Source organism: Balaenoptera ricei, chromosome 9 (genome assembly GCF_028023285.1).
Source record: "Balaenoptera ricei isolate mBalRic1 chromosome 9, mBalRic1.hap2, whole genome shotgun sequence".
NCBI classification, from domain to species: Eukaryota; Metazoa; Chordata; class Mammalia; order Artiodactyla; family Balaenopteridae; genus Balaenoptera; species Balaenoptera ricei.
The window spans coordinates 51,655,367-51,668,955 of record NC_082647.1 but is presented as its reverse complement, the minus strand read 5'-3'; the positions used below and the strand labels follow the sequence as shown (position 1 = coordinate 51,668,955).

Here is a 13,589-nt window from a genome sequence, read left to right as displayed (position 1 = left end):
TCGTCATCTGTGGCTATGCAAACCTAAACTGATTAAAGTTGAATAAAATTAAAAATTCAGTTCTGTAGCCACACTACCCAAATTCCGTAACTACACCTGGTTGGTGGCTAACTGGACAGCACATATTCAGTCTGTCACCACAGAAAGCTGTATTGGATAGTGCTATTCTAGACAAAATCCAGAATATAGGGGGCACCTGGAAGAAACACTTCTTAAATACACCTGGCTCTCACTTTTGATACTACTCACCAAGCCACCTATGAAGAGACACTAGGAATGAAGACATGTGGGTTATACGGTGCTAGCTTTTTGGGTTTCTTTATTTCTCAGAGAGCACACACCCCTTACAGCTAGGAATGTCCCTTCTTTTGAATTAACTATAGGAACTTATAAATCACTAGAGGCACTTATTGAGTACAACTGGCCTAGAAAGCAGCAGGGACTCAGCAATCCTCTGTCAGCATAGGCCTTAGTTGACTTGGGAAACACAGAAATAAATCAGTTCCCTGGTCTCCATGTCTTCCCATATTGGTCCAGAACTCTCTCAGAAGCTAATTGCTACACCGTCTCTGGATATCACCTGAATTACAGTAGGCTTTCTTTTGCTTCCCCAAACTGTTTCTGCACATGTTTCCAGACTGACTGCTTTCTCACATTTCTCCAATGACTGAAAATAAGAGTCACAAGTTACAAAGTGCTTTGTCAGGCCTTACAGGCCTACGTACTCATCCCCATCACCTTTGATAAGGCTTCTTCCTGGTTTCCTCACTGTCACACAAAGAGATGGCTCTCACCACCGGCACAGACTTACTTCCCCCACCGAGAATTTCTCTCAGCATTCTTCATGGCTTAGTTCAAGCTCACCATTCCATAAAATTTCTAGGGACTGCTCTAAACATGTACAGCACAAACTGTGTATGAAATAATTTTGTACATATACTACAACCATGTACTGTACATACCACAAAACTATGGCCAGAAACACATTCTTCTTTCTACATTTGGCATAAATGCTGCAGTGCTCATTCTGGCCAAAGAAACTGGGTGGATTACTGAAGTGTTCTAGTGCAGGCTCTCCTAGAAGACCAAGTAAACACAATCTAGTACTATGACTAGTAACAATGCTGCGTATTTTGAGGTATTATATTTTTCAACCATTTTGGTATGTCAGTAAATCAAGCACATTAGAAAAATCATGATCTGTGACTTTGTTTTTAATTCTCAAGCCTTATGATCAGATAATTTACAAATCTGTGCTAATGATATAGCTCCTCTACCTTAACCCTTCTGAGTTGGCAAAAGCACGATTACCAATCACACATCTATAGTAGTTCTAGTTGTGTTTCTGAATACCTGTTTAAAAGACAATCCTGAATTTTAACTTAGTCTGACTTTGTAAAGAATTCACAAGCAAATTTCCCAACCTATCAGGTCAAAGTGAATTTTAAAAGCATCTGATCTTAAAGATCATTTATAAAATGTGAGAAGTACTAAATATTCTTTATCTGATGCTATACATAAACCACACTAAAATGCCCTTCATTAAGTAAAATGCAATATTTTAGATGGAGAATTTTAATTAAATTGGCATAGTTAAGACCAAAAAGATAAAGTGGACATTGTCAGCGTATCTTCAGCCCTTGCCTTAACAGGTGAATGAACACAACTTGAAACACAGGTGAATCTTGCCGGTCTATGAGACAGTGAAGGGAGCTTCTCAATATTTAAATATATTAATATAACCAGTTATAGAAATCTAAATATAAAACCAATCTCCTATAGGGTTTGAGAAGGCATTCACCATATCCCTGAAAAGTTTAACATTCCTTATTCAAGTTTAATCATCTCTTTAGAAGGGGAAAACAGTGATAGTACTTGCTGAACCAGAATTACTATCAAAATTCAAAAAGCTGACCATATTCATTTAGCCACAAGCCAATCTTATTTAAATCAGGACAGAAATATTACATCAGCTATTCATGATCTGAATTCTAGTGTATGAGATCAATTTAAATATGGTACACATAAAAAGTCATGAGACATTTGTTTCATAATAAATAAGGCAGTGGCCAACTATTACTCATTAGTAGCTTTTTTGAGATAAGCTATCAAGTCTGCCCTTTCTCCCTTCTTCTTAATGCCAGCGAAGATCATTTTCGTTCCAGGGATGTACTTCTTGGGATTCTCCAAATACTCCATCAGCGTCTCCTCTCCCCAGGTGATGCCTAAACAAGGAGGGATGTATTGTTAAGTATGTCACACTCCTGAAAAAGTGTTTACCAAAGGTTACACTCATGCAATTTGTGCTTGTGTTAGTTAACAATGGTCCCCCTCTTACCTTTGTTCTTGTTGGCATCTGTGTAAGAGAATCCGACAGCCTGACCTGTCTTTCGCCCAAACAGACCATGGAGATTTGGCCCAGTCTTGTGCTTGCCTCCCTTTTCCACAGTATGGCACTGGGCACACTTCTGAACAAAAATCTTCTTGCCCTTCTCAACATCACACATTTTTAAATCTAAAAATGAAAGACTCAATTAATTTTTTCTCCAAGTAAAAAAAGTGTAAACCAATGATCAACTCCAGCCACTAACTCACTGCAAACTTATGACATTATATACCAGGTTGAATTTTGTTTTACTTAGTTCACTTGCAAAAGATTCTTTAATACAAAAAACACTATCTGGAAGAACTTCCTTAAAAACACGTCTGTGTGTGTGTGTCAACTAAAAATTGGCACTTGACATCTGCCTCTACAAGCATTAAGGCACAAGCCACTGCAGCTTTTGACCTTCAACACATCCTGAGGAGTTCAGGGTAGAGATCAGGAATGAGGCACTCTGTGGTCTGGGAAAAACTGGCAAAACAGGCCTTTAGATAAATAACCCCTGGTTGGGGAACCAAGATCCCACAAGCGCATGCTGGGGCCGAGAAAAAAAAAAAAAAAAAGAAATGCTGTCTCCCAGGCTCTTGTCCTCATTTTGCCCCAAATAGAACTTACAACTCTTACGTTGTGCATTTTTTTCCAGTTGACATAAGTGATGAAAGCAAATTAGGAACCTACTTCAAAACCATTTCAAAAGATGACATCAAGGTCACAAAAAGTCACAAATCTGAATAAGCTGAACTGTGAATATATTAAACCCAAACCACCAAAATTCCAACTTTTAAGGCGGTCTAATTATTCATGCTACAATTTAAAGCCACCTCTCTCTGAAGATAAGGCAAAATACATCTTTACAAAAAGGGAAATAATGGTTGATTCAGCCTGCTCAGGTCCCTCTAAATTGCCTTGCTGTGGGTGGAAGGCCAGCAGCAGGCTTCTGAGGTGTCCCCGGGAATGCCCATTCTCCAAGAATGGGCTCTGGGATCCCCGGGGGAGACCACGAGGTCATCCATCCAAGCCAGTTTCAAGGAGACTGTGATGAAACCTACCTCTCCGAGGTGCCTGAGCAGGTTAAGGGGGGAAGCGACAGGTGGCCAGGAAAAGTAATGATTTATTGGAAGAGCAGCAGCAGCTTTTGCTCTCTTGGAAAGAGGACGTGAAGCGCTGCGCACCGTCCCCCGACTCCCGCCCTCACTCCGGAGGAAATCTTGTCTATCATTGCCATAGCCCCGCAGTCCCGACAACGGAGGGCCCGCGTCTCGGAAAGAACCGCGAACAAGCCGCCTCCGAGCTTTCAGGACCTTGACCGAGACCACGCCACGACCTAGTTAGGGTCCCGACCCACCTCACGCCGCAGCCCGCCGGGCTGGGCGCAGTCCGGGGCCCCCCACTCCCTGTCCCCAACCCGGCCCCCGCCCACGGGCCTCAGTCCACCCGCGCGCCCCCCACGCAGGCGCGCGCCCTCATGGCTCAGTTTCTCGCCCGCCGTGGCCTCCGCGCTCCGCGCCCACCGTTCTTTCTCCGTGTACGACTAAGCCGTTCCCGCTCGCAAGCCGAACGTCCCACTCTCTAATCCCAAGGACACGCCGGTCCGCGCCTATGTATGGGTGAAAATGCAACCAAACTCGCTCCGCCCTCTGCCCTCCTGACGTGCGGCCCGGCGAACTGATACGTAGTGACGTCGCCGCCCCCCATTGGCTCGGGTCTGCGGGGCTGAGTCAGGACCCTGCGCGCGCGCTGCCGGCTAGCACTGTGAGGGGAACAGCGTGAATGCCCCTCCTCTCCCGGCCTTTCCTTCCCGGCAGTTACGACAGGCCACTAGAGGTACGACACCGAGGTTGTGCCGGGAGGGGCTGACATCAACCTCGGGCCTCAGGGTGCATGCGCGTGCCGACTGGGAGGGTGGAGCGGAGTCGAGGGGTGGATCGAGGGCATAAGCCTGTAAGGTAACGGGTCTCCTGCTGGTTGACGTAATGCTGTTTGAGCCGCACGTTTTGCCTGCTTAGAGGGAGACGGTCAACTCTGACAAACCTAGAGGTCTCCTGGCTATCATCCCTTCACCTGGCGACCTTTACCCAGACTCGGTCGTATTTCCGCGGCTGGCGCCAGCTGCACCCCGGAGAAATAATCCGGAACCAGGAGTTAAAGAGTTGGACACGAGCTCCTGACCTTGTTCTTGTTTTGCTTCCACCCTGTGACTTTAAGTCATCTTCTTCCAAATCTCCTCTTGATGGAGCCCAGAAGACTGGGGCAGGTGCGGCAGTTGAGGCAGAGACTGGATTATAGCTCTGGTTCTTCAGCTGCCGGCGTCTTTTCTGCCAACACCTGCTTCTCGCGTTTGTGTGCAGAAAGCGAGGAGTGTGTGCGAACAGCTTCCAGGAAGAAACATTTTTACGTGGTTAGAGAATTCTTGGAAATCTAGAGAGAATTTGCATCCCAGCTAACCTAGGCGAAGGTCATGTTCAAGTAAGCTAATGTGGTTGGCCTTTAGATAAATAACCCCTGGTTGGGTAACTAATATTAGAAATTCTAATTCTAATATTAGAAATGCAGTTTTGATCACTACAACTTCCAGTAATCATACTTTTCTCCAGAACTAGCTCCCCTTCCTGACATGCTCCGTTTTGTCAGTGGGAAATTTCTCGACTCCCTTCTCCCTCAAATTAAGTTCCCCCCGAGTTCGAATGCATTTTTCCTCCTTTCCCATATTCTGTCTAACGCTGCCGTATTCATTCAGTCAAGTGTTTATTGAATGCATATTATGTGCCAGGCACTGTCTAGAAACGTGGAGTAAATCAGCGGGGACTTCTTCTCTGGTGGAGCTAACATTCTACCATCTTCCTCTCGCCTCCAGAGTAAGCAATAGATACCAGGAGGTTAACCTAGATTGCCTCAGATCCCCCTTAAACCACAGTTCCTATAATTTTTGCTCCAGACCGTTTATTTTCCCATATGACTAGATTATTTTTATTGTTTTCTAACTGTGTCCCGATTTCCCATTTCCTTCTCTCTAATCTCACACACTGCTGCCACAGAAGTGTGCTATAAAACAGAGCAGAAATCACAACTTGAATATTCAAGACATTTTGTGCCTTTTGGAGGGGACCAAGATAGTGTTTAAGTGTACTACTGAAGTAGGCTCATTTGGCTAGGTACCCAAATTTTTGAAAGACCAAGCTTAGCAACACTTTGCAAATTCAGCCTATAATTCTGAAGCCAAGTCCTGATATTGCCGCCCATATCCCTTCAAGGAATACTTGGTCCTTAAATAGGTAATTGTCTTATTAAAATCTTCTGTGTTTGTGGTATCAGAAGTTACTAGTCTTTGTTCAGTGGACTGATGGGGAGTAACAGCATAGTGCTGGTACTGCAGGTCATGTAGAAGTAGCAATAAATCAACTGGCCTAGTGAATTGATTGACATTTCAAGTTTATTCCTATGAGGGGGAGAATAGCAAACCAGAAGTTCCTAATACTTTTAACTAAGGGAATTGTGGATTAAGAGTCTTGTTATTGAAAGTAATGGGAAAATGAGGAGAAAGAGAACAAGAGCAAAAATGAACACTTGGCACATTCCTGTAGTAAAGCAGATACCATAAAATTTGTGCTTAGTAGCCGTGTATTCAGGTTCTAAAGAGATTCATAATGCTTACAGTGTATTCAAGATACCTGAGAGAATTAGTTGAGGAGAACAGTAATATTCTGCAAGTTGCTGTGTTTCATATTCATATATCTGTTCTCTCTACCTCCATCTTTTCCTAGAGTAGTGGCTGGTAAGAGGTATAACCATTATAAAACAAATGCCTTAGATTTCTCCTTCCAGCAACACAATGGGTGACATATTTTTAAAAACCTTCGTGATGAAAAAAATCGAGTGAAATACCACCCCCTCAAATCAAAATATAATGAGGTTGCAAGAAAGTGAGGGAAATCTGGTTGGGGGCAGGGGTGAGGCAGGGAATAAGAACTGAAAACTGTGATAAGCATAAGCTGATTTCTAGAGCCACCTTATGGACGTTTGCTGAAGTGAAAGAGCCTTAGGCTTTAAGAGCAGCTCTGTGGAATAGAAGTAAAGCTTATACAAGGGAGGAGTGGGGGAGAGGGGAGGGGAAGGTTGGCTGAGACCCCTGCGTAACGCTGGAACACTTGAATCTAAAGGATAAAATACAGTCTGCTTACTGGCAAAGGGAAGAAGCAAGTTAGTCTTGTCTGGCTTGGCCTTAGGTACTGGGTGGGAAGAAAAAGTATCCCCTGATAATTCATAACCACAGGTCTGCCCTCATGCAGGTTTAGGGTTTGATTTTATTTTACCTGCATGGTCTGAGGAACCTCTAGCAGAAAAATGAGCAAAGTAGTTGTGTATGGGCAGTGTATTCTGGTGTCTGGCAAAAAACAAACTCAAATTTCCACAGGAATGTCTCAACCCTGGCCCCTTGAATTCCCACACTCTTAAGAAATGCCAAGCATGAGATGATGATGAGAAACAACAAAGAGAAAAATTACAGTCCATAGGTGTTGGAATTATTAGATATTGTTGGGGAAGTAAAAAGCTTACCAACAAAGAGAGACCTCTTCACATCACTGTGGAAAGAAAGCAAACACATTTATTGTTGAATAAGCACATTATAAAATAGCTGTATATAGATAATCCACAAGAAACTACCAAATCAGAATAAGACCTCACACAATTTTTACAGGTAAGCTAGTTATAATCCTTTTCTCTCACGCTATTTTTAGCTAGCATATAACATGAGGCTTTGGGATCAGTAGTACCCTATTTTCCATTTGGCAGCACGATTATCACTTATTATTTGGATTAATGGTAACCTGTTTTCCATAGGAGGATTTGACATCACAGTTTGTGGCCAGATCCTTCTTAGTTAAGTTTTTATTTTTTCACATTCCTTCACCCTAAGTTCACTTGGAATTTGTGGTAGCCATTTGTTTAATTAGTTGTCCTCATCCAAAAGAAAAATAAAACTTTTATTTTACTGAGAAACAAATGGTTACATCTACATTAAGCTCCCAAGGTGAAGCTGTATCTTCCTAGGTGTTTACATTTCAAAACAGTTGAAGCCCAGGCCTTCAGAGAGACTTATTTACATTCCAAAAGGTTAGAGTGAGAATTTAGGCTCTTTAGATTTTCCTAGGAAACACTCTTAGAAGGAGGGAGAGAGCGGAAATGGTTTCTTTTTCCTGTATAAACAGAAAAAAAAATTATTTATCTTTACAATGTATAGTATGAAATGACATTGACATTTAGATAAACAAAAGAAACAAAAACATGTGCAACAAACAAGGGACTATCAAAAATAATGTGGCAGATTTTAAAAAGAGCCAAAGATAATTTCAATAAATGAAAGTTATAATCATTGAAATAAACTTAATATAGTATGATAAGCTTTATAGAAAATTCAAGGACAAGCAAATCTAAGCCATAGCTACAACTAAAGGAAATGATAAACACAAATACATAATGTAATTCTGAGAGAGCAAGCCAGGGAATGGAATGAGGAGGAGTATATAGGTAGATAGAGGGTTTAGATAATATTTGAGTGATTGGATTATAGATTAATTGGTTTTTAAAAAATATAAAATAAATAAATATGGCCAGCCATCCCACATTAAAAACTCAAAAGAATGGGCCACAAAGCACATTTTAAAAACAGGTTAAAAAGAGACACAAATGAAAGAAATAATGAACTGGAAGGTAGATATAAAGAAATTACTACAGGTAATATAGAAAACAAATGGTAGACTATAGAAAAGAGAAATTAGAGAAGTTAAGACATAGGAAAGATAGAACAAGGAGGTCTATTTAGAGTTCCAGAACAATAAAGTGGAGAAAACTGGGGAGAGACCTATGTTTGACAATATAGTGTCTGAGAATTTTCCAAAACTGATTAAGACATGAGTCTCAGATTCAGGAAGCGCATGAATGCAAGCAGGATAAACAAAATCAACATTAAGACACATGTTGGTGAAACATCAGAACCCTCAAGACAAAGAGAAGTGTTTAAAATAATCAGGTATAGAGACTTCCCTGGTGGTCCAGTGGTTAAGACTCTGTGCTTCCCCTGCAGGGGGCACAGGTTTGATCCCTGGTCAGGGAATTAAGATCCCACATGCGGTGCGGCCAAAAAATTAAAAAAAAAAAAAAAAAAAAAATCAGATGTAAAATACTATCTACTTAAAAAATCACAAATAGACGTATAACAGGTTTCTCAATAGCAACAATGAAAACCAGAAGTCAGTAGAGTAGCTGAACAGTAAAGTAAAACAGTAGAGTAAAAAATAGAAGTCCTGGGCTTCCCTGGTGGCGCAGTGGTTGAGAATCTGCCTGCCAATGCGGGGGACACGGGTTCGAGCCCTGGTCTGGGAAGATCCCACATGCCACGGAGCAACTAGGCCCGTGAGCCACAACTACTGAGCCGGCGCATCTGGAGCTTGTGCTCGGCAACAAGAGAGTCCGCGACGGTGAGAGGCCCGCGCACCGTGATGAAGAGTGGCCCCCACTCGCCACAACTAGAGAAAGCCCTCACACAGAAATGAAGACCCAACACAGCCAAAAATAAAAATAAATAAATAATTAATTAATTAAAAAAAAATAGAAGTCCTTAACATCTCAACTGATTGAAAAAATAGGTGTAAAGCCAGAATTATGTATCTAGCTAAACTTTTATTCAAGAATGAAGGCAAAAATATTTACGGAAAAGCAAAGTGAGAGTTTATCACCAACAGATTCTTACTAGAAAAACCTCTAAAGAATGTACTTCAAAAAAGGTAGAAAATTATCCCAAAGGAAGCCTGAAATTCAAGAAGGAAGGGTGAAAAAAGTAAATACGTGGATAAATCTAATGAAAACATTAACTGTATAAAAAATAAAAATGTCTAATTTGGAAAGTAAAAGCCAAAGTAGTTAAAATATTCACTATAACATTTAAGATGGGAGAGTATTATCAGAGTTTAGTTTTAAGTTCAGTATATTGTTCTTGAAGTAGTCATGTTAAAACTTTAAGCATAACCACTAAATGGATAGGAATAGAGTGTATAACTTCTGAAACACTTAAAGGTAAAATGGAATTTAAAAATTTACCCAATCCTGAAGATGTTAGGGAAGGAGAAAAATAAACAGAATGTCAAAAGTTCTGCTTCCAGGAACAACAAAGTAGTTAATGCAGACGAACTCTTTGCTGAAGACAATTTGAAAAGCTGGGTGTTTTAGTTATCTACTGCATAACAAGTCACCCTAAAACTCAGCAGCTTAAAACACAAACATATTTATCATCTTACAATTTCTGTGGGTCAGGAATCTGGAAGCAGCTCAGCTGTGTTCTGATTCTGGCTCAGGGTCTCAGGAGTTTGTAGTCACAAACTGTTGGATAGAGAGCTCAAATAGGACTGGAGAATCCAATTCCAAGCTCATTTGTATGGTTGTCAGGCCTCAGTTCCTTGTCGGCTCTTGGCTGAAGGCCTCTGGATGGGACTGCTTACACTGTAGAAGCTTGCTTCCCCCAGACTGAGAGATAGAGACCCCAAGACAGAGGCCAGTCTTTTATAACCTTTTATAATCTTATGATATACCATCACTTCTACCATTGGTCACAGAGACTAACTCTGGTACAATATAGGAGGGACCTTCCCAAGTGTGTAAATACTATGATGCAGAGATCACTGGGCACAGTGGGTGATATAACCACATGCTTATTTATCTAGAAATCTACCTATATCTCTATAATACCAATTCAGCTCTTGCAGAGGTTGTGGAACCTGGTACCTGGTAAACAACTCTTGCATTAGGTCAGCATTTCAAAGGGCTACACCCTGGGTGTGAGGGTGAACTGGAAGGAAAACAGTTCTTACGAGGTCTGTAGCCTGACTTCTTTTCTGGTTGGCCAAGGGAAACCTAAAATTTTGAATTTGGAATAAGGGATTCTGTTGCCTTCAGCCACCTGGCAGAACCAAATGAAAATTCTCTCTGGAAGAAGATAAAATCAGACTAGATCTCAACTTATTTCTACAATAAAGTTTTAAAATAAAGTGCTCAGCAAAGAAAGAAAGATAACTAGATACACAATATGAGTGAGAGCCAGCAGAAGCAAGGAAGAGATCATAGGGACTCCAGATTTTGGAATTATCAGACAGACTATAAAACATTTGTTTATTATGTTCTAGAGATAAAAGCCAGGCCTGAAAATTTTAGAAGGGAACTGGGAAGTATATTTTCAAAAAATATGACATAACAAGTGTGAAAAAGAATCAAATAGAAATTTTGGAACTGATAAAAAACAAAAGAGAATACAAGATTAAAAATATAATACAAAAAAAGAAAAAAGAAAAAATTTTAAGAGGATACAGTGATAATGTATAATGTACTTTTCGTGGGGTCCCAGAAGGAGAGAAGAGAGAATGGGGTAGAAGCAATATTTGAAAGATGTAAGTCCAGAGATTCAAGAAACCCTGGGATTCCCAAATCCGTAAAACACCAAAGACAAAGATAATAACTTAAAGCAAAATGAGAAAAACACATTCGAAGACCTTTTAGACAGTTAAGTTTTCTACAGCAACAATAGAAGCCAGAAGACAGCTTCAACGTTTGAAAGAAAATAACTTCAACGTGGATAGCTTCAACGTACTGAAAGAAAATAACTGTCAAATTAAATTCTTTATCTGGCAAACATATCTCTTAAGAATGAAAGAAAAATAAAGACATTTCAAACAAAAACTGAGCTTGCAACCAGCATATCCACACTGAAGGAAATTCTGAAAGGTGTTCTTTAGACAAAAGGAGAATGATTCCAGATTGAGAGATCAGAGACGAAGTTAGAGATTAACTCATTTTTTTTAATACATGATCGTATTGGCATTTTATTTATTTATTTTTATAAATTTATTTATTTTTATAAATTTATTTATTTATTTATTGACTGTGTTGGGTCTTCATTGCTGCACGTGGGCTTTCTTTAGTGCAGTGAGCGGGGGCTACTCTTCGTTGTGGTGCACAGCTTTCTCATTGCAGTGGCTTCTCTTGTTTCGGAGCACAGGCCCTAAGTGCGCGGGCTTCAGTAGTTGTGGCATGCGGGCTCTAGAGCGCAGGCTCAGTAGTTGTGGTGCACGGGCTTAGTTGCTCCGCAACATGTGGGATCTTCCCAGACCAGGGCTCGAACCCATGTCCCCTGCATTGGCAGGTGGATTCTTAACCACTGCGCCACCAGGGAAGTCCCGAGATTAACTCATTATTGACCAGGGGATTTTTGCAGAAACTAATGCCCATGACCAGCGATTTTTATTTTGGCCAGCCAAAAATTAATTCTGTTATTTCACTATCACTTTGCAGGTTATTTACATTCAATAGTTACACCTGACACACCTGTAAAGTCTTCTAATTTTCGTGAAATGTTGTCTTCAATCCACTCTTCTGTGGAAGCAAAGGAGCATTCTCTAGCACCGTGAGTTTCATTTTCACTTTCCACATCAGAATCAGTCACTAAGGTTTTTTGTCTTTTTCTTGGCCTAATATTCACATCGTTGGAATCAGAACTATATTCCGAAGAACTATCATCTTCTGAGACATTAGTATATATGTTGCTCAGACAATCAGAGAAAGTATCTGCATAAAATTCACTGAAAACTTCTCCACTCAAAATTTTGTGATGTGTCATTTTTGAAAAATTTATTTTATAATATACACAAGGTTGGAACAAAAACCTAATGGGGCAAAATGTGAATGATAACGACAGTCACAAGTTGTATAATGAACCCTTGATAAATGTTAAGCTCTAACAACTTCGCATGGTGATGTTAATTGTGTCACTCTCTAAAAATGTATTAATATGTCTCCAGTCAATAATGTGTTTAAGAGCAATAAAATAGGTAAATATGTGGTTGAATCCAAATGAACACTGGTCAAATAGTAATGTCCTTTGTAGTTGAAATATATACATGACAGCAATAGCATATAAGTCAATAGAAAAGTAAATAGAATTGAAATATTCTAAGATCCTTGCATTATCCAGGAAGAGGGTATATTTTCTTTCTTTCTTTCATTTTTTTTTGGGCCATGCGGCTTGTGGGATCTCAGTTCCCTGACCAGGGATCAAACCTGGGCCCCTGGCAGTGAGAGCGATGAGTCCTAACCACTGGACTGCCAGGGAATTCCCTATTTTCTAGGGAAACTAATAAGGTAATATATCATATTAAAATAGTATATTTTCAAAGTAATGGGAAAAATAAAATGGTGCTTAATTTTTTTTAAAAAGACAAGAAAAAGAGAAAAATAACTTAAACAGGCAGGAAAAAACCCCCACCATATTGTAAGATGGTAAAGTAGAACCCAATTAGATAAGTTGTTATATTAAATGAACTTAATTCTGTAGTTTTTTGTTGTTGTTGTTTTGTTTTGTTTTGCTTGTTTTTTAAAATCTTGGCCAGGCCACACGGCTTGCAGGATCTCAGTTCCCTGACCAGGGATTGAACCCGGGCCATGGCACTGAAAGCGCCAAATCCTAACCACTAGACCACCAGGGAACTCCCTAAATTCTGTAGTTTTATTTTTCTTTTGAGCATTTATTTATTTATTCATGGCTGCATTGGGTCTTTGTTGATGCTCACGGGCTTTCTCTAGTTGTGTCGGGTGGGGGCTACTCTTTGTTGCGGTGCGCGGGCTTCTCATTGTGGTGGCTTCTCTTGTTGTGGAGCACAGGCTCTAGGTGCACGGACTTCAGTAGTTGTGGCACGTGGGCTCAGTAGTTGTGGCTCATGGGCTCCAGAGCGCAGGCTTGGTAGTTGTGGCGCACAGGTTTAGTTGCTTCGCTGCATGTGGGATCTTCCCAGACCAGGGATCGAACCCGTGTCCCCTGCATCGGCAATGTGGATTCTTAACCACTGTGCCACCAGGGAAGTCTAATTCTATAGTTTTAAGACAAACGATTTCCAAAAAATTTTTTTTTCCAAAAATAAATATTTGTTCTTTACAAAAGTGTATCTAAAGCATAAGAATGTTTGAAAGTAAAAGAATGGACTAATATAACAGATAAATGTCTGGTAACAAAGATGAAGAAAAAAGGCACTAAAAATTCATGTGAAAAATGACAAATCATGTAAACACTGAAAAAAAATAAGCATTATTTTATTGAAGATTTAGATCAAATGAAAATTCCTTGAAAAGTAGAATTTATCAAAACTGACATAGGAATAAAGAGCAAACA

At 40.3% G+C, this 13,589-nt stretch overlaps 1 protein-coding gene and 1 long non-coding RNA gene across 3 annotated transcripts in view; one reads left to right on the top strand and one right to left on the bottom strand.

The window, feature by feature from the left end:
• Nucleotides 1-1,559: 1,559 nt before the first annotated feature.
• Nucleotides 1,560-4,019, bottom strand: LOC132371948 (cytochrome c). 2 transcript variants are annotated; one of them, XM_059933756.1, is made up of 3 exons: nt 3,895-4,019; nt 2,339-2,515; nt 1,560-2,225 (listed from the first exon to the last, which is right to left on the bottom strand). In XM_059933756.1, the coding sequence occupies exons 2-3, from the start codon at nt 2,505-2,507 to the stop codon at nt 2,077-2,079; spliced, it is 318 nt and encodes a 105-aa protein (XP_059789739.1). In that variant the 5' UTR covers nt 2,508-2,515; nt 3,895-4,019; the 3' UTR covers nt 1,560-2,076. The 2 variants fall into 2 exon arrangements, with proteins under 2 accessions (XP_059789739.1, XP_059789740.1); XM_059933757.1 differs by lacking the exon at nt 3,895-4,019 and adding an exon at nt 3,433-3,557.
• A 119-nt stretch (nt 4,020-4,138) lies between these two features.
• The window catches only part of LOC132371490 (uncharacterized), a 95,481-nt gene continuing 86,030 nt past the window's right edge, over nt 4,139-13,589 (top strand). The window contains exons 1-2 of the long non-coding RNA XR_009504864.1: nt 4,139-4,207; nt 11,720-11,831. This is a non-coding gene — a long non-coding RNA (uncharacterized LOC132371490). The remainder of the gene's footprint in view (nt 4,208-11,719; nt 11,832-13,589) is intronic.